We start from the raw sequence: 21,047 nt of genomic DNA, 5'->3' as shown, positions 1-21,047 counted from the left end.
TATGAGAACCCAGGTACTTTCTCTTAAAGCTGATTATGAAACAGATTTGAAAAGTTATAAAACAGTGCCACTCTTCTCACTAAATTTTTTGTTTTGAAAAGAGTTATTTTTCATTTAAAAAATCAAATCAGTGTTGTTCAGTTGTTAGAGCACTGGCCAGTGCACCAAAGGGTCCCGGGTTCAATTCTCCGTCAAGGGCACACACCTGGGTGGCAAGTTCAATCCCCAGACCCAGCTGAGGCACATATGGGAAGCAACCAACTGATGTGTCTCTCTCACATTGATGCTTCTCTGTCTCTCTCTCTCTCCCCGACCCCCCTCCTTCCCTTCCACTCTCTCTAAAAATCAATGGAAAAAAATATCCTCGGATGAGGATTAACAAATAAATAAATAAATAAATAATCATTAAAGAGACTTGTACAAATGCAGACAATGTCATTCATCTCACTTTTTTTGTTTTGAAGTTATTTTTTCATCACAAAAGATCTCTCTGTCAATATGTAATGTGTTCACTGTTACTTTTGTTGATTTGAAGTGAATTTTAACTTTCTTAGTTTTAATGCCTAACACAGTAAATATCAACAGATATAACAACAGAAAAAATTCTTTGGGGCCCCAACTACTTTTTTTTTAAATATATTTTATTAATTTTTTTTTTTTTTAACAGAGAGAAGGGAGAGGGATAGAAAGTTAGAAACATCGATGAGGGAGAAACATCGACCAGCTGCCTCCTGCACACTCCCCACTGAAGATGTGCCCACAACCAAGGTACATGCCCTTGACTGGAATTGAACCTGGGACCCTTCAGTCTGCAGGCCGATGCTCTATCCATTGAGCCACACTGGTTAGGGCCCAACTACTTTTTAAACAATGTAAAGGGGTCCTGAGATCAAAAAGTTTGAGAACCATTAGGCTATAGAGAAAAGGCTCTCTTTATCAAACAAATAAACCCATGCATTATTCTGTTTGCTTGTCAATGATGTCTGCTTCATATGAGACTCTCCAAAACCTTTCACAGATTAGTATCTCTGCTGAGTGGAACCTTCCTCTTCCAGCCAAATACTTAATATATTTCAGTATTCAATTACCAAACACTTTTTTCAAAGCAGCTATTGCAAGGTAAATAGGACCCCAGAAAATCAGAGATATAGATCTCTAACCACCGCTACCTCTCCACTTGTTGGTTTAAAAAACATATATATCAAACTATATCTGGGTAAGAGCATAATGATTCAGATGTGGTGCCAAATACACACTTATCTTGTCATCATTTGTTCTTACTTCCTCCTACCAAAATCACACAAGCAATTCTGTGAATTCTGCAGGCCAAATGACACATGCTCCCTTCCAACTACCAGTGCCCAGAACTCAATGAAATAATGCAAAAAAAAGGGGGGGGGGAACTAGGCCACCAACTTACACCACCATACACAAGAATAAACGCAAAATGGGTAAAAGACTTAAATGTCAGTCATGAAACCATAAAAATCCTAGAAGAAACCAAATGCAGCAAAATCTCAGACATCTCTTGTAGCAATATGTTTGCCTATACCTCACCTAGGGCAAGGGAAACAAACGAAAAAATAAACAAATGGGACTACATCAATATTAAAAGCTTCTGCACACCAAAAGAAAAACCATCAACAAAATGAAAAGAAAGCCCACTGTATGGGAGAACATATCTGCCAATGATACATCTGATAAGAAGTTCATTTCCAAAATATATAAAGAACTCATACAACTTAACAAAAGGAAGACAATCCAATTAAAAATGGGCAAAGGACCCAAATAGACACTTCTCCAAAGAGGACATACAGATGGCCAGCAGACATATGAAAAAAATGCTTAAAGTCACTAATCATCAGAGAGATGCAAATTAAAATGACAATGAAGTATCACCTCATACCTGGTCAGAATGGCTACCAATGGCGAGGATGTGGAAACCCTGCTGGTGGGAATGCAGACTGGTGCAGCCATTTTGGAAAACAGTATGGAGTATCCTCAAAAAATTGAACATAAAACTGCCATTTGACCCAGTGATCCCACTTCTAGGAATATATCCTAAGAAACCAGAAACACCAATCAGAAAGAATGTATGCACACCTATGTTCATAGCAGTGCAATTTACAATAGCTAAGATCTGGAAATAGCCCAAGTGTCCATCAGTAGATGAGTAAATAAAAAGCTGTGGTATATTTACACCATGGAATACTATGCAGCTGTAAAAAAGAAGGATCTCTTACCCTTTGAGACAGCATGGAGAGTCCAGGAGAGTATTATGCTAAGCGAAATCAGTCAGTCAGAGAAAGACAAGTATCACATGATGTCTCTTATATGTGGAATCTAACAAACAAAATAAACTGATGAACAAAATAGATACAGAGACAATGAAGCATGCAATAGACTGAAGAATCTCAGAGGAGGTGAGTGGGTGGGAAGAGATTAACCAATGAATGTATATGCATATATGCATAAGCCACAGACAGACAATAGTGCTGTGAAGTCCTGGGGAGGGGGCTGGAGTGGGGTTGAAGGAGTTATTGGGAGAAAAAGGGGACAACTGTAATACTTTCAACAATAAAAATAAATTTAAAAAAACCATTTAATTCCTGTTTACTTTCTAATCAACAACAATGCAATCGAAGGCCCAAAACTTTAATAACGCTATAGATAGTCCTAGTATCTCAAGAACAAAAATTCTATGTCATTGTCCTGTTTTCCCAGTTTCTACAAAGAAACATAACAATCACACTTTTTAAAAAATCAGGCAGAAAAAATAAAAATCTCTTTCATTGAAATACATATTTATCGAGTATGTAACAGGTACCCAGCACACTTCTCAACACTGAGGATAAAGCAGTGACAAAATGAAGTCCCTGTTCTTATGATGCTTATATTCAAATCCAGGAAGCAGACATTAACAAAGGAATAGCCATAAAGTGTGCTGGGTTTTAATAAAAGGAGCCCAGAAAACCCTGAGAACAGGCTGCAGAGGTCCAGGGAGATCACCGAGATGAAATACAGTCCCAGGGGAGAACTCTTCATGGACATGTGGTGACTCAGACTTTTGGTTTAAGTTTAAGATCAATCAGAAGAAGGAAGAAAGAGATCAAGAGCAGGAATATCTATAATAATAAAAGTGTAATATGCTAATTAGACCGGACAGCCGAACGACCTTCCGGACGAAGCGGGGGCTGAGAGGGCCGAGGCAAGCTGCTGCAGCTGCAAGGGCCAAGCCCCTTGCATGAATTTCGCGCATCGGGCCTCTACTATGTACATGAAAATCCAAACTCACCTGGGCAGATAGTGAAGTACCTACCAAAATGGAAAACACTGAAGAGGAACAAGCTTAGTGAATCAAAGAAAATAAAGTGGTCAGTTTTAGACATGTTCATAAAACATGCAAGTGAGCAAAGAAAGGAAGCATCGGACACAGTGCTTGAGCCTGAGAATACAGGCTAGATACATAAACTTAAGAACCAAAAATGCACAAGCAACTTGAAGCTATGGGAACTGCTGTTATTCCTCAATAGAATAATAAAGGTGCCCAAGTCCCCAAATATTAAAAGGCAGTAAAGAAGAGGAGCCTGCGCCACAGACACAGACAATAGTGTGGAAAAGGCCTTGGAGGGGTGAGTGCAGGGTGGAGGGGTCAATGGGATAAAAAAAAAAGGGGGGGGAGGGACATCTGTAATACTTTTAACAATAAAGATAAATTAAAAAAAAAAAAAAAAGAGGAGCCTGCAAAGAAGATGGAAAGAGATGGAAATCCAGGAGAACAAGGTCTCAGCAGCTGAGAGATATGAGAATGTCTCAGAAGACATTCTTTCAGTCAACAAAACTGCTGAGTGATCAAGTGGGAGAACAGGAAGCACACCCTCGACTTAACAGCAAAGAGGATGGCATCTCTGCGGGGCTGGCTTCACAGGCAGTCATGGGAACCTTCCCCATATTCCGATGGGCCCTGCACTTGGTTTATTTATTTTTTTTTATCTTTATTGTTGAAAATATTACTTTTTTTTTTTTTCCCCAATGACCCCCTCCACATATACCCGCCCCTCCCAGGCCTTCACCACTCTATTGTCTGTGTCCATGGGTTAGGCACAGATGCATACAAGTTCCCCAGTTAATCACTCCCTTCTCACTCCCTTCCACCCCCGCCTTCCCTCTGAAATTCGTCAGTCTGTCCCATGCTTCTATGTCTCTGGTTCTATTTTATTCATCAGTTCATTTTATTCATTAGATTCCACATATGAGTGAGATCATGTGATACTACTGACTGGCTCATTTCACTTAGCATAATACTCTCCAGGTCCATCCCTGCTGTTCCAATGGTAAGGGTTCTTTCTTTTTTACTGCTGCGTAGTATTCCATTATATAAATGTACCAGAGCCTTGTTATCCACTCATCTGCTGATGGGCGCTTGGGCTGTTTCCAGATCTTAGCTATTGTAAATTGCACTGCTATGAACATAGGGGTGTATGCATGCTTTCTAATGGTGTTTCTGGTTTCTTAGGATATATTCCTAGAAGTGGGATCAGTGGGTCAAATGGGAGTTCCATTTTTAGTTTTTTGAGGAAACTCCATACTGTTTTCCACAGTGGCTGCACCAGTCTGCATTCCCACCAGCAGTGTACTAGGGTTCCCTTTTCTCCACATCCTCACCAGCACTTGTCATGTGTTGATGGTAGCCATTTTGACAGGTGTGAGGTGATACCTCATTGTCATTTTAATTTGCATCTCTCTGATGATTCGTGACTTTAAGCATTTTTTCATATGTCTCTTGGCCTTCTGTATGTCCACTTTGGTGACTCACACTTGGTTTAATGCTTTGCTGTTACCTTGTTGAAATTCTTGGTAATTTTTTAATGAGGAACCCCACATTTTCATTCCACTCTGGGCCCTGCGTGTGGTGTAGCCAATTCTGCCTCTCTGAGATAAGTTTAAGAACATTTTTTTACAAAGTAGAATATAGTCGTTTGAATGTTTTAAAAACAAAAGAACAGAATATAGCGGTTTGAAGAGTAAATGAGAAATGAGCCAATCAACACATGTAGTGAACAGACTTTCCGGTAGCCCCCAGGATCCTCATCTCCTCCTAGTATAATCCCCCACCTGCAAGTGTGGGCAGGACCTATGAGTCACTTCTAACCAACAGAATATGACAAAGGTCATTAGATATCACTCCTGTGAGCTTGCTGAAATCTCCCTCTCTCCGTTGCCATCTCTGCAAGCTGCCACAAAGTAAATGAAATTCCACAAGGATGGAAGTGCAAATGACCTCCAGGAACTGAGGACGGCCTAAGTCCCACAACTGCAAGGACATGCATTCTGCCAAAAACCTGAGTGAGCTTAGAAGTGGACTCTTCCCCAGGCGGCCTCTGGTGCACATATGGACTGTATCCTGGGAAGACCCTAAAGCACCGACACCAGATAAGCTGGGCCTAGATCCTGACCCACAGAAACTGTGAGGTAATAAATGTGTGTTGCCTTAAGCCACTAAGTTGATGATGTGTTATGTAGTAGTAGATAACTAGTACAAGCCAGAAAGTAGAATAATCCTCTCTGGAAGTTTAAATGAAAGGAGAGAGAAAGTGGCAGCTGAAAGAGGAGGTATGAGGGAAGGCTGGCTTTCACGGTGTTCGGGTGTTGTTTTATGACAGGTGAGACTTAAAAATTTGTAAATCCTTATGAGAAAAAAACACCAGGATAGAGGTTGAAACAGGATGTGGGAGGAGATGGTTGTGGAGAAACCGACTTTTTAAAAGTGAAATTATACCTCTTGCACTATAAACAGAAAAATGACTACAGGATCCAAGACCAAGCAGATTTGCAAAGGGGCAGTGGGAAGAAGAGAGAATGGCTTTCACATGACTGTCTTATTAGTAGAGGAAAGGTAATCTGCTGAGGGCCAGGCACAAGCAGGAGGGACGAGCTGACTGTGAAATGAGAGATTTAAGAAGTGTGGGGAAGGTTGAAAATAGTCATTATGCAGATAAAGAGTGCTGAGGAGGAAAGCATGTAACCTCCAGGCAGCGTTAAGAACCTGGTGAAGCTGGAGTGCAGGACTTCATAAAGGCATAGGTGTGACTGTCTCTGGCAGAACCTGGCAGTCCAGGAACAGAGGTGGAGACAATGGGCCCCTCGATCCTCCAGTGTTGGGATGTGCCAAGACAGCAGACGGAAGAGAATTTGGTGTATTGAGAAATGCATAGTGGAAATACTGGCCACAGAATTGGAAAAGTAGAGGGGAGACATGCTTGACATGCAGGGTGACAGCAGGGGCAAGGGACTTGAAATGGACCTGGAGGAGCCAAAATCTAATGTTACTTGGAACAGACTGTCAGATGAACTAGAAGGAAAAAAGGTTCAAGCCAGCAAGTGGGATCTCAGAACGTCAGATCAGAAGTAGCTCCTGGTATTAACTAGAACACTGACCCCTGATTTGAGCACTGAAAGTCCCATGTCCTGGGAAATACCCCAGTCCCAGGCCAACTGTGATGGTTTTAAAACAGAAAGTCCCTCATCAAAGTAAGCTCCACTCCCCAGTTTCAGGCAACTGAGACTGCTGGTCATCCACCTTTGTTTATCATTTAACAAACACTGACACCTGGAGCAGAAGATCACCATCCAGGTGCTGACATTTTCAAGGAAGGAGGAGATGACCAATAAATGACAGCACTGAGGAGTAGAAGATAGAATATGATTGAAATGAGCAACCAATGCATAAGGAGAAAAGTAAAAATCTGAAAGTGGCCATGAGGAACAGGGACCCCATCCCATGTATGGGAAATGGCTCATTCTTCATTCACAAGGGCCTGAGACAGCAGTAAATTCAGACAGCCGGATTCAACGAGGACCAGGAGCAACTTGGGGGAAGAAGCTAGCTGAAGATGATGGAGCAGAGTCAGAGCACACAGTGGAAAGTCTGAAAGTCTAGGGTGAGAGGGGAAAGTCCCATGAGTCCCAAGGCTGGAGAACCCCACAGAGGCAACCACAGGGAGAATGGGAATGGTGTGGGAGGTATACCCCATATGGTTTGCAGGATGGATGGATGGTGACATACCAATGGCTACTCCAGGGAAGCTGGTTTCCCATGATGTCTGGGGGACATAAGCATAGGTGTAATTTCACACACTGAAAGTAACTATTTGAGCTGAAGAAAAGAGATTAGGAATTTTCTGAGCTCCAGAATGAGTTCCTCTCGTCCTTGTCTAAAAGTCCTTTCATCTTGGGACTCAAATCTCTGTTTCACAAATCATCATCTTTGTTCTGATATTCAAATCTTCACCCAACCCTAAGATTCTCCTTAAGTCTCTCACATCTCACTAACACATGTATGTGTTAACTGAATCCAGAAAATCCTCATGAATTTGCTGATGTAACTGTCAATAACTAATATAGAAGTAAAAGTAGAGAAATATATTTATTGACAATGAAATGTCAAAGTTATCACATCAGCACAGAAGGAAGATGGGGAGAGTTTGTGTTGTGTTTTATCATGGTGAGTTGTATTTTCTAGTGTGTGTGTGTGTGTGTGTTGTTGTTGTTGTTGTTGTTGTTGTTGTTGTTGTATGTGCGCATACCACCTGGAGATTTAAGTCCTATGGAAGCTAGAAAAACTCAACAATAAAACATACTGTTTCAGCAAAAACCTTTAGCATTATTTAGAAAAAAATGTATTCAAAAAGAACTCCCTTGACTCAAGAACAACTCAAGTACTTCGGTTCAGTCAAACCTTGCTCTCACATTTGGGAGAAGACAGGGTTAAACGAGGCCTGAGAGTTCAGGGCCCTCACCAAACAAAAAAGTACAATAAGCTCATGGTTCACCGGGAGAAATGATGATTATTGGACACTTCGGGAAACCAAGTGCCCTTTGCCTCCTCTCTCTCGTAGCCCACAACTTCTCTCTCCCCATCTAGCCCATCAATTCAAGGCTGTGCTTCATGAGAACTTGAACTCTGTACCTCACCAGTGTGCTTTTGTGGGTTCCCCAGGATTTAGGAGAGCTACAGTAAGACACTCCCCAGCCTCAGTCTAGCATGCAACCATGCAGGCTGGGCCAGCCAAGGGTTCATCAAAAACCAGAAACTGAACACAGAACCTGAAGCAAAACCTTCACCAACCAAGTTCATTTTACACAAGTGCCTTTACCAATAAATAATCTCTAAATCATTCTCATTAGCTACAGAAAGAGTCCTTTTATAAATTAAAGCTTTCAAAAGTTAAGCCAGTATTAACATGGCATTTATCACTGCATACAAAGTACATGAGAACCCTATGTTAATGTGGGTAGCCCATATTTTTTCTCAAGTGAAAAGATACTGCAAATGCACCTAGCCAAAAAAAAAAAAAAGGTGCGTGTGTGTAATCTGTTTGTCTAGATCAACATTGTCATCAAATATTTGTGTACGTAGGTCACACACAAATATGGTGAAGTAGTATGTAGCAAGATAAGCCAAAACCACTGTGAAAATCATTATTACACCACGATGAAGGAGAACATTTAAATACCTATTCTCATTAGACAGGAATAAAGATTCAACATACTCCTTTTTAAAAATATATTTTTACTGATTCCAGAGGAGGGAGAAAGAAATATTGATGAGAATCATTGATCGGCTGCCTCCTGCATGCCCCACATTGGGGATCGAACCCAAAACCTAAGCATGTGCCGATAGGGAATTGAGCTTTGACCTCCTTGTTCATAGATTGATGCTCAACTACTGAGCCAGCCAGACAACATACTCCTTCTATAGTGGACACCCAAGAAATCATCTTTCCTAATCCTAACCAAGGAATAAGAAGCAAATTAATGGCATACCAGAATGCTTTGTTGTTGTTGTTGTTGTTGTTATTGTTGTCATCACATATTAGTGTTTCTTTATATCTACAACTACTAGGGAGAAGGTGAAGGCAATGAACAAAACAATTTCAAATCAAGTGCTAGCTTGTTAAAATGAGTAACTTCAAAATACATATGTCTTATAATTTTCATTGGATTGTCATATTTTACCAGAAATGGCTATCTTTTTTTAAAGAAGAGTACAACTTAACCATCAGGAACCCGGACACCGAATGAAAGAAACATGGATTAAATAATGGAGAAAAAACTTACATAACATAGAAAGATATTTTTAAAAGGTAAGCCAAAAGCAACTCATGACAGAGATGGGTAGACATTTGAAGAAATCTTAGGAGAAAAAATAGTTTTTGACTGCAAAAAGCCTACTGCAGAGTTCTTTCCCTGGCAAAGACATAATATCCAAAACTACAAACAGATATGACTTTTTTTAGTCTTATATAGGTCTGCTGTTTGTCAAACCTACAACTTCAAGCTCACGTTTGAAGGACTAGATTATTCAGTGATTAATGAGCAGATCTCAAGATTTATTCCTACTTCAGACACACTTTTTCTTGTTTATACTTTCATCATGAATATTCAAAGTTTTGAAAAATCATCCAGTAGTTAAGAAAAAGTTTGCTGAGAAAATTGCCTCACACTTGTCACCTTTTCAAGGCCTAAAAGACAAAAGGCTACAGAGAATGAACACTAACCTCTTTGGATATTTGCAGGCTCCTTGTCCATGACAACAAATAAAAAGATTACAGTAAGAATGCACCTCCCAACAGTAGCAGGTCCTTCTGGCAGTGAAGAAAAGCACCTAAAACAAGAATTTACCACCAAAGCTCCCCTCCCCCACGCAGAAGCTCTCTTTTTGGAAATTAAAAAAAAAAAATCAGAGTTCAAGTTCAAAGGGAGACACTGTAGCAACTTGATAGGCATAGAAACAAGAGCAAACAATGAAAAACAACAAACTGTTCCAACTCTAATACCAGTTACAGACCTTCCAGACCAATGGAACACGCTGTAGCAACTTCATAAGACACAGAAACAAGAGCAAACAATGGAAAACAGCGAACTGTTCCAACTCTAGTACCAGTTACAGACCTTCCAGCCCAATGGAACATGCTGTCTCCAGCAGCACAAGTATAATGTAGTTATGCATTAAACATCAGTTACTCTGCTTGAAAGCAAATACCCTCTATACAAGTTAATTGAGATCTATTAATGAAAGCAAACATTTTCCCCTCCGAATCAGCTCCCTCATTAAGTGGTGAGAAAATACACATATATAAACAAGTCAAATGCATTGGGAACTTCCCAGGCCTGCATGTGCAACATCCCAGCCCAACATTCACACCTTAACCATGCTCCAGTCACCTCTCCAACTACTTAAAAATACCTTCCCCAACCAAAGGAAGTTGAGATTTAATATTCATTATAATGCCACTGCACTACCTATAGCACAAAAGCTTGAAGACAACTAAAATTTGCACTCCTAAGGTTCATAATTCATGACATTACAGTCCACTCATGAAAGGTGCTGAGATTTTCTATTTTGGTTTAAGTGTTTAACATAGTCGGGGGAAAGCTGAAACATAGTCAGGGGAAGAAGGGCCTAACTCTGGTCCCAATTCTAACTACCTGTGTGCCTCTGGGTGGAAGGGTGCACCTCTCTAAGCCAAGAACATTTCCTTCCAGTCCTATATTGTTAATAAATTAGTAGGAAATAGCAAATCTAAATCTAGGCAAGAATCCGAAATTATAGTTATAGAGGTATATACCTCTGGATGGGTAGATTTAGGGAACCAACTTCAGGTCTGTCCAGTACATTGAACTCCTGCCCACGCCTGAGGAAACACAGGGCAGGTAGGCCTCTCCAGCTGACACAGCCCCAGTCCTTCAGGGCACTGTGGGAGAAAGAGGATTCACGGAAAACCCTAAAAACTGTTTACAAACAATGCTATCAGGCTCACATCCGATTCACTTGAATTCAGATGTCTACAGGTGTATCACTGTGCACATGTGATTTTTTTTTTTTAAGTAAGTAGGCCCCATGAGTTAACAGCTCCCCCTGTCCCTCCCACAACACAGGAAAGATTGTGTAGCTCTCAATGTGAAAAAGACCTGGTAGATACTTAAGAGTGCAACTCTACTCTGTCTATAAAACATGCAAAAAAACCCAAAAAACAAAAGGGTTTTAGTACAACACACACACATTTCACAAAATAGTACTGATCTCTAAAATGGGCACATTTCCTATTTCCATTTTATGTTTTAAAATGCTGATTGTGACCCACAGTATAAAAAAGTTAGATTTACTGAAGGATGAAGAAACAAAATGTGGTCCAGAGATACAATGGAATATTATTCAGCCTTAGAAAGGAATGAAATTCTGACACATGCTACATATGACATGGATGAATCCTGAAGACCTTATACTAAGTGAAATACTAGTAAGCAAGTCACAGAAAGATGAATACTTTACGAGGTACCCAGAGTAGTCAAATTCATAGGTACAAAAAGTACAATAGTGGTTCCTAGGGAATGGGGGAGGGGAATGCAGAGTTAGCATTCATGGGTATAGAGTTTCAGTTTGGGAAGATGAAAAAGTTCCAGGGAAGGATGGTGGTGAAGGTTGCACCTAAGGTGAATGTATTTAATGCCACTAAATTATACTGTCAAAAATGGGTAAGATGGTAAATTTTATTTTGTATATTTTACCACAATAAAAAATAAACATAAAAAAACACTGAAAGCAGTCAACAACTGGGAAATTCCCCTAAAAAATGAAAGTTTTCTATATTATGTGATGTTAGTGAAATCTGCATAATTGGGAAGAAGTATTCATAATAGTATTCGGTAGCATTAGTGTGAGATAATAGAGAAAATCTATATTGGTCTCGGCCCCTGGGTTTCTGGCACACAGCTCCTGAAACCCTTGTATTCTCCTAAGTGAAAAGAGCAGTAGGAGCATCTTTTGTTCTAATGAGGTGACTCTGGGTGGGTTCCTGGATGGGGGCTGGTCACCAGAATGACCAAGCCATGGTTAGAAGCTTGGTCTTCCCTGCGCCCTGTCCCCTGACCATTCCCTATAGAGGGGAGAGGAGCTTGAGACTATGTTAATAATTGATCACGCTTATATGAGGAAATCTCCATAAAAATCCCCAATGTACAGGGTTTGGAGAGCTTCTGGGTTAGTGAACACATCCACATGCTGGAGGGTGATGCACCCCAAACACCACAAGGACATAAGCTCCTGTGTTCAGATCCTCCCAGACACTGCCCTGTGTCTCTCTCCGTCTGGCTGTTCACCTGTACTAAACTGGTAAACATGCTTCCCTGAGTTCTGTGAGCCACTCTAACAAATGAATAGAACCCAAGGAGGGAGTTGTAGGAACCGCAAACCTATGGCCACATCAGACAGAAGTTGTGAATAACCTGGGGACCCGTGATTGGCATCTGAAGTAGGGGGCAGTCTCTTGGAACTAACCCTTAACCTGTGGGATCTGATACTGTCTCTGGTAGGTAGTGTCAGAATTGAGTTAATTTATAGAACATCCAACTGGTGTTGCAGAGAATTGCTTGGGGGGAAAAACCCCCTCACATCTGGTATCAGAAGAGTTGTGGGTTTGGTAGTTGTGTGAGAGTAAAGGAGAGATGTGGGAGGAAAGACACTGATTTTTTCCCAAGGCAATTACAATGTTAATAGTGTACTCAACTTACACTATTGAATCTTGTTTTTTTCCAACTATAAAACAGAAATAAGGATGTTTACTACAAAATCAAGGAAAGTCACAATGCACAAAAATTATTTGTTGATGAAAAAGTTGGGAACACTGAAAATTTAGTAAAAATGATCAGATCACTGAATAGCAAAGGATATTTTATTAGATTAAATCTTCCCAAAGTATTCTGAGATTAAGTAATGTATCACTTGTATTAAAAACTAAGAAAAAAATGTCCTAGCCAATTTGGCTCAGTGGACAGAGCATCAGCCTGTGGACTCAAGTGTCCTGGGTTCGATTCTGGTCAAGAGCACATACCTCAGTCACAGGCTCGATCCCCAGCCCTGGTCAGGGCCCACGTGGGAGACAACCAACTGATGTGTCTCTCTCACATTGATATTTCTCTCTCTGTGTCTCTCCCACTCCTTTCCACTCTCTCTAAAAATCAATGGAAAAATATCCTCAGGTGAGGATTAACATTTTTAAAAAAGCACTAAAAAAACAAACAAAACTAAATACTGATTTTAAGTGGTAGATAAAAAAGTATAATAATGCAAGACTTTTTTTATCAAAAAATTATTTCTTTTAAAAAAAACTTTTATTTCAAAGATATGCTGATTAATACTACAGTGTTTTTACCCTTGCTTTCCAAGTTGAGAGCTGAGGAATTTAGTTCTCAAGAGGGTAGGAGGGGCCTTGTTCTCTTACATAATCTCAGGTCCAGTTTCCCCAAGTGCTAAACCCTTTAAACTTCGATCTATACACCTATAACAACACATGTCCACAGTAGGTAACCTGGTTAAGTAGGCCCAATGTTTTACCACAAATGTGAATAAAAATATTTACTTACAATCTACAGTTTTCTATTCACATACCACTCCAATATTAAAGTCCCTTTTTCTCCAAATAAACATTTTCAGGCAATTAATATTTCTGTGGCAGCAGGCAGGCCAGCAAATACAATTAGCTAAACTAAGTTTTATTAAAGGTATTGTCACTAATACACCTCAGAATGGTTTCTTTTCCCCAAGTTCTTCCCAACTGAACTCAGTTCTAAAGCTGACACCTATTAAATCAAGCCTTATGGGGTTCTCAAACTCTAGACCTAAAGTTAGTACATGGAAGTACAAAGGTTTCCTTCAATCAGGAAAGTTCACTAAGCAAACAAAATGGCAGCGACTTCACTTCCAACAGAGTGTGCCTAACATATTTGTTAAGTCTAAGAGTGTGCCTAGCCTCCTTAATTAGATATAAACTCCCTGAGGAGAAATATCCTGCAGACTTATCTGTGCCCAGGATGCTGGGTCTTTCATCAGTTTAATAAACATTACTTGGATGAATACACTCCACACACTCAACCCATTTTATTCATCTTTCTTCACTTTGCCAAATGTCTCTGAGTAATTTTCTTAATGTTAGAAATACAGTGAAGAAAAATCTAGAATAAAAAAAAATCCTTCCTTATCATGGATACCATTTTCTTTGGAGATTCTAAAATCATACCACTAGGCTATAAATATTACAAGTCTTTATTGAGGGGGGAAAAAACAAAAACATCTCAGACTTGCCAAGAGATGGGATCTTGTCAAATGGTTCACTGTTGGGTCCAGGTTAAAAAGTAAATAATAGCGTTCTTCATTTTGGATCGATACCCCATTGGAGCCATTGATAAGGCAACAAAATACAAACTGCACCCTCCACCACTAGAATAAATTATTTACTTAGGAATTCTTATTTAGCAAAAGAAAAACATGACTATTTTCTATTAATTTGTATAGACCCCTCAGGAAAACTCTAGTAACAAATACCTGGAAAAGACCTACTCACTACATTAAGCATTAAACTCAAGTCACTAAGCAAACTGACTTTCTAAGGGGAAAGATATTTCCTTAATTGCTCATGAGTTACCAATTTGACACACCAATTTTGAAAACCAGTTTATTAGAATATAAGCTTTTCTCAAAAGGAGGTTGAGCTAGTTAAGCATCACTTGTAAACATCCACACCAACTAGAGTAAATCTTCAAACACAGGAAGGCACTCAGTTACCAAATGAAATAACTCAAATCCTTTGGAAATAACTATGCTTAAGAAATTGTATTTTAATAATCAAAAGCCAAAAAAAAAAAAATATTCAAAGCCAGTTATCTGGTTTTCTCATAACAGTGCATATTTAGTTTAAAGCCCTAAACTACAAAGTAAGCAAACTCCTGCAACTGGAATAAATCAGATAAAGCCAGTGAGATATTTAACTCAAAACTGTACTCTGATTATTTATAGGTTCCTACTTCCCTATCCAACTGATCTAAAATTGCTTACCTAAGCTTATCTGACAAAGAAATGGAAATTCTACCTAAGCAAACACAGATATTTCTGTCGGGAGCATTATCCAAGTAAAAACACACAAAGGCAAGTGAATTTCAAAACCAAGTTGGCTACTCAATATTTTACATTAAGATATGAGAAGGGGATAAAATTGTTTGTGATTCTCTAGTTCTTTCCAGAAAAGATTTAGAGTACCTCAAAATAAAAGTCAGATATGCAACTAGATATACAGAATTTAAAAGTCAAGGCCACACTACAGAAGAAACAGCAAACGTGTGACACATTCAAAATAATATAATTCCCAAATCTGAGTATTAAAAGTGGTTTTGAGCTTCCTAGTGGCCAAAAAAAAACCAACAAAAAAGTAATATCCTTTTCTTTATCAAGGAAAAAATAATAGCATCCCATCTTCCTTCTCTAGAGAAAGAAAAAATATCATAGCACGTGGCATGAGGGTCTAAAAGAAGTTCCCCACTTGAGACCTTACACAAAGAACAATGAGAACAGTGTGAATAATATCCTTTATTCATTTACCCACAAATAAGAAGTTCATGGACCACATGGCTATTTTCTACTAAAACAACCTGTTAAAGGCAGAAGGCAAAGGATTATGCCTTGCCTTTCATTCATTTTAATTTACTAAAAGAAAATGCTACCTGATCCTCCTCTTTGGCCTCCAAAATATGACTTCATACCAAGATGGAACTTAATGTATTCTGCAGAATTTTCTTCCCAAATATATTCTTTCATATTGAGAAGACATATGATTCAGTAATCCTAGATGGTTAAAGGCCACAGAACTCTTACCCTGAGTTGCTGCTTTGGAAGTATAGTATGAGAAGCCATTTCACCAGTGCTGAAAGCAGAGTCTCTGTCACTAGAAACCGGTCCCATGGACTTTTATGTTCTAGTGGTAGGGTGAGGGGAGAAGGAAGACAGGCAGAAAACAAGGAGCCTACGCGCTATCTGCAGTAGATCTGGTGAAGTGTCAGGAGGACAAATAAAGCAGGTCAGGGGCTGCTTTTTTAAAGCCGTGGGCAAGTGTGAGCTTGGCTTGTTTAGGAAAAGCAGAACAGAGGCCAATGAGGCTGGAGCCAGCAAAAGAGGAAAGTGGTTGGAAACTAGGTCAGGGAGGCAGCAGGGGCAAGACCAGCTTCTGATTCACTCAACACCTGAAGACATGGTTGATTTAGGTTTCACAGTTCCACGCCACCGAACCTTGTGGGAATCAACTGGCCTAAAAGATGCTTAAAGCCATCAGGAGGGTCCCAGGGGACACCTAAGTTGGACTTCACCTGCAGCTGTCCACACCAGCAGTAGTTTTGAAATCAATGCCCGGTCACTATAACAAGATATGCTGTAGGGACTTCAGAATTATTGTGTCAGATGTGTAAAATACTTGAATTTTAGTTTTGGCATACTGTTGACACATTCTTTGTGACAGCAGTTAAAACTCCCGGTTATGGTATGTTAGACTAAAACTCTTCAACCACAGAGCATATTCTCGTCATTTCATTTACCACAGGTTACCTGGGTTTCCCTGGGACACTCCCATTTCAAATACTCTTCCTTGCTGTCCCCCAGAAATGCATGCTTAGCTCTCAAATAATAGACTCAAGTAATAATTAGAGAATACACATTGACTATACCTCTAGGAGACAGATAACAGTGCTTCTAAAAACAGTACCAAAGCCCTAGCTGGTTTGACTCAGTGGATAGAGCACTGGCCTGAGGATTTAGGGTTTCAGGTTCGATTCCAGTCAGGGCCCATGCCCCAGTTGCAGGCTCAATCCCCCACATGAGGCGTGCAGGAGGCATCTGATTAGTGATTCTCTCTCAAAATTGATTCTTCTATCTCTCTCTCCCTCTTCCTTCCTCTCTGAAATCAATAAAAATGGGTTTTTTTAAAAACAGTACCAGAGTATTGAAGTATATGTTTTTATCAATAACATACCCACATTTTTTTAAACATTTTATTGAGTGCTTACTGTTTGCAGACACACTGCTAATGCATTAGCTGGGTTTTTATAAAATTCTATTAAGGTGTGTATTATTATTATCCCCATTTTACTGATAAAGCTAACAAAATGCAGACCCAGAAGGTGAGCCCAAACGCTCTGATTCCAGAGGCTGTCAAATCACACTACCTCTCTACTAAAAGAAACTGGATGGAAAAGAATTACTCATTGACAGATGTTACCCAGGCAAGAGTGGAGGACATATCCTTTTCTATTTAGCTAATAAGACAATCTGTGTGTTATTATCATCCAGAATCAATACTCTTTAGGGAGATATATGTAACCCAGAGCTAAATATACTACAGGAAAAGAATCTACTGAATCTTAGTGACAAGCGATATGAAATATAGAACCACAGCATGGACCACAGAACTCTGAAAACAGGATGCAAGCTCACCTTCCTGGGCATGAAACCACCCACCTACCAGCTGCCCTTCTCTCACATTTTTATATTATTTCATCTGTGGGAGGTCACAAGCTTGGTGCATAGCTCTCTGACTGCTTTATTATCTTTTAAAGGAGTCATGGAAGTCGTGGCCTGACATCCCACCCAAAGCATAAAGATATGGTGTGGGGGGATGGAGAAGAAAGAAAAGGCTCAGTCCAACCAACTTGCACATTTAGTTGTTAACATCAGCTGCCACAAAGGAAGGGGAAAAGTTCAGAATGTAAGACAGCAACAGGGGAGAAGGAAAACACATAAACACACCATCTTCCACTCGCTGGAACAATCTTCCGCATTTGGACATGGCTGGGACTCTCTGCAGTGTACCACAAGGCCACTTCTTGAGGTCTAGGGTCTGGAGATACAATACAAAGTACAAGATAATGCTTTCCCCTAAAAGATCCGTTGTTATGGTTGTTGTGTGTGTGAGAGAATATATGTATGTTTGTGTGTGTGCGCGCGTGTGTGCACGCGTGTGTGTGTGTGTGTTTCACCGCAAGTCCTTAGGAGGAAAGGGTGTGTGGATGTGGATGTGTGGGATTGTGAGTGTGTGTGCTTCAAGAGAAGTCCTTAGGAGGGAGGGTTTTAAGCTCAGAAAAGGTAGGACTAAAATGATACAAAAATGGAAGTAAATGATGCTTTTAAAAGAAACTCCTAGCTACTCCTACAGATCTCAGATGCTGACACAATGAGTCTGAAACGAAGACTGACTGAAGAGGCCAAGCTCTGTTTATGTGCTTTATGACTTTATGACTAAAACCCGCCCAGTCCCATCTAAACAAACAGCAACTCTCAGGGTCCAAATCTGCTCCCTCAGTGTCCCACCCAGAGCAGCAGCAGTAACATAGGAAGTACTGACTCTCCATAGGATGAGATTAGGAGGAGGGTCCCCATTCTCATAGTTCCCAAACGAAGTCCACGATCAAGTGACCACAGAGAAACCCAAGTGAGTCAGGAATCCGAGCCAGCCGAGGAGAAAATCAGGTGAGAGCCTTTTACTCAGCATCACTGTGAACTCCTGATTACCTGTGACCTCTGGTTACCTTCCCAGCAGGGCAGAGGAGTCCTGCTTCCTCATCCCAGGGCCACTACCCTGCATCATAAACAAAGCAACCTCAAAGCACCAGTGCCCAATGCCATGTTGGAATCCAAACCAAATAGCTTATGCAGAACCTGAAAGAAAACATCGACTCTTCTTTTGGGGATTAAAGCTCTTACCAGAAGGGACAGAGAACCCATGCCAAAGGGAACAAGAAACACATGTGGGCTGAATTACCAACAACACTGGGATGGTACCCTGGGCCCTGTTCACCCCACCCCACCTACCTCCAATCCCTCACACCTCAAATTCCAAGAACTCAAATAAGACTTCCCAAAACTCTTCTAACCAGGCTGACCAGTAAAGGGAGGCAAAGCCTCATCTCCCTCCTCTTTCCCCCTTTCCCTCCCTCACCAGTCCCTGCCACTAAGGGACTGGTTAGGTGGGGCTCCTGCACCCCAGAGAGCTCAGGGAGGGAGCAGAGTCTCCTGAGAACCCCAGGCAGAGGTGCAATTACAGATGCTGTGGGTGTGATTGTATTAAACTTTACGGCACTAGTAGATTACTGCTAAAACACAGTCATTGAAAAAAATAAGCCAAGAGAAAAAAGAATGCTGGAAAATATAATGTGGAATATTCTTCAGAGTTCAAATAAGGAAAGAGATAGCAGCCAAGCTCCCCTGATGAGGCACGTACGGCCATGGGCTTACCATAGAACCTCACATCAGACAAACCTCTGATGAGGATCTTTATTCCTACACACAGCACTAACTTGCAACTATGGATATGTGCAGAGGATGGATAGAGTATTTGTCAGCCAGACCAGGTCTGGCTGGATGGAATGTGGATAAAGGCTCTACTAGCAATTACACATGGACAAAAAAAAAGATAGGAGCCAAGCTCACCCCAGATAAAACAGGAGGGGTGCCCACCTTGTGTGTGAGGTACCAACCAGGGTGGCCCACTCTCCTGCCATTAACTGCTGACCCTGGACCCCTCTGTTTGGGGGTAGAGAGCTTCCCTTACTCAGCAATCAATTCCTGTGTTTACAGGAGCCCATGAACCAACAAATGAACCGAGTGAGAGCCTTTTACGCAGCATCACTGTGAACTCCTGGTTACTTGTGACTTCTGGCCTGATTTTCTCCTCGGCTGGCTCAGTTCCTGACCCACAGCTTCACTCTCACTTCTAATAATATCCTCCTCCTTCCACTTACATCCTGGTTACTGAAAACCTACCACTATAACAGAACACTTCTTTGTTTCTGAGACCCCTGCCTGCCCACAGATTCTAAACCTCTGTTCACCTTGGCCATTGCCCCAAATCCAAATGTTGAAGCCCTAATCCTCAATGTGATGGTACTTAAAGATAGGGACCTGGGGGGTGAGTACATCATGAGGGCAGAGCCCTCATGAATGGAATTAGTGCCCTTTAAAGAAGAGACATGAGAAAGATTATCTCTCTCTCCATCATGTGAGGACACAAGACAACCATCTGCAAACCAGTAAGTGGGTCCTTACCAGACACCAAATCTGCCAGCACCTTAATTTTGGACTTTCCAGCATTCAGAACTGTGAGAAATTAGTGTTTGTTTTTTTAGGCACCCAGTCTACGGTGTTCGTTACAGCTCAGACAACCATCCATACCTTTGAGCTCAGTGGTTTCTCTCCCACTCTCCAATTAGGCCCCAGAGCTCCAGCTTTGGCCCTTCACCCCAAGCTTTCTAACCCAGCTCTCCGTTTTTCCATCGCTCATAAAACTGGCTCAGCACTTCAGGTGTAGAAGACCCAGGTGGATGGTACAGGTGAAAGAGGCACTCATCCCAAACCTGGGGCAAACTCTAATTGAGTCCTAATTGAATTGATTAGTTTTGTTTTACTGAGTGAGCAAAACCAATCACGTGTAACATCATATCCAGACAGCACTTGAGGGACAGCACACACAGAGAGAAAACCAGCCTTTTTAACATATGTGCAGGCACTGTGCCAGGTGCTTTACCTGTACTTACCTGCCTAATATTCACATCATAGAATGAGATGAGAAAACAAGCTCAGAGAGGTAAAAGAACTTACGAAATACCACTAGGTCCACCCAAAATCAGGTATGTGTTCTTTCTAGGACGCCAATGTTAGAACTAATAAATGATAACAAACTCTTGAAAAAGTCTTGTGGGGCATGGTAATGTGAAAAGCATCCTTCCAAATCATAGAAAAGAACTCCTTTATTTATTTATTTAGAAAGAAATCATATATGTATTCAGTTAGCCTTAAAAGTCAAAATGTGGACAACAGATTACATTTGGCAAAGACAGTTCTCATACATTTAAATAAATACATAGGCTTTGGTTTATGTTATGAACAACTATTTTTAATGTTTAATGTTTTTGACACTTTGTACTAGTGTGAACAAGAACTAAGAACACACATCTAAAAAAGGAAAGTTTTTTAAGGACAGAATTGTGTGAAGTTTTTAAAAAACATTATTATTTTTCTGCAATAAAATCATCACTATCATCCCAGTAACTAGGAAGTTTTGGTTTTGTTTTTTCTTCTTTTGTGGTGGCAAGTGCCAGCACATGGGGGAGGTAGGGTGAGGCAAGGCAGGTGAAAGCCAAGAAAACTGTACTCAGTTAGGAATCAGAAAGAG

General features: G+C 40.6%; 1 protein-coding gene across 9 annotated transcripts in view; it reads right to left on the bottom strand.

The window, feature by feature from the left end:
* The window catches only part of FAM107B (family with sequence similarity 107 member B), a gene marked incomplete at its 5' end in the record, with an annotated part of 282,323 nt that overhangs the window by 45,347 nt on the left and 215,929 nt on the right, over positions 1–21,047 (bottom strand). The window contains 3 exons of one of the 9 annotated variants that reach the window (XM_080658124.1): positions 1,907–2,061; positions 2,244–2,343; positions 9,561–9,746. The exons of 3 other annotated variants lie outside the window; for them this stretch is intronic. Coding sequence is in view for 1 of the 6 variants with exons in the window: in XM_080658122.1 (XP_080514248.1) it covers positions 9,561–9,789 (229 nt within the window). Of the gene's footprint in view, positions 1–1,906; positions 2,062–2,243; positions 2,361–9,560; positions 9,803–21,047 lie in introns of those variants that run through there. 5 more of the 9 variants (XM_080658125.1, XM_080658126.1, XM_080658127.1 and 2 more) reach the window with 5 other exon arrangements.

Source organism: Plecotus auritus (genome assembly GCF_963455305.1).
Source record: "Plecotus auritus genome assembly, chromosome: 1".
Classification (NCBI taxonomy): Eukaryota; Metazoa; Chordata; class Mammalia; order Chiroptera; family Vespertilionidae; genus Plecotus; species Plecotus auritus.
The sequence above is the reverse complement of the archived record's forward strand: the minus strand, read 5'-3'. Positions and strand labels throughout refer to the sequence as shown.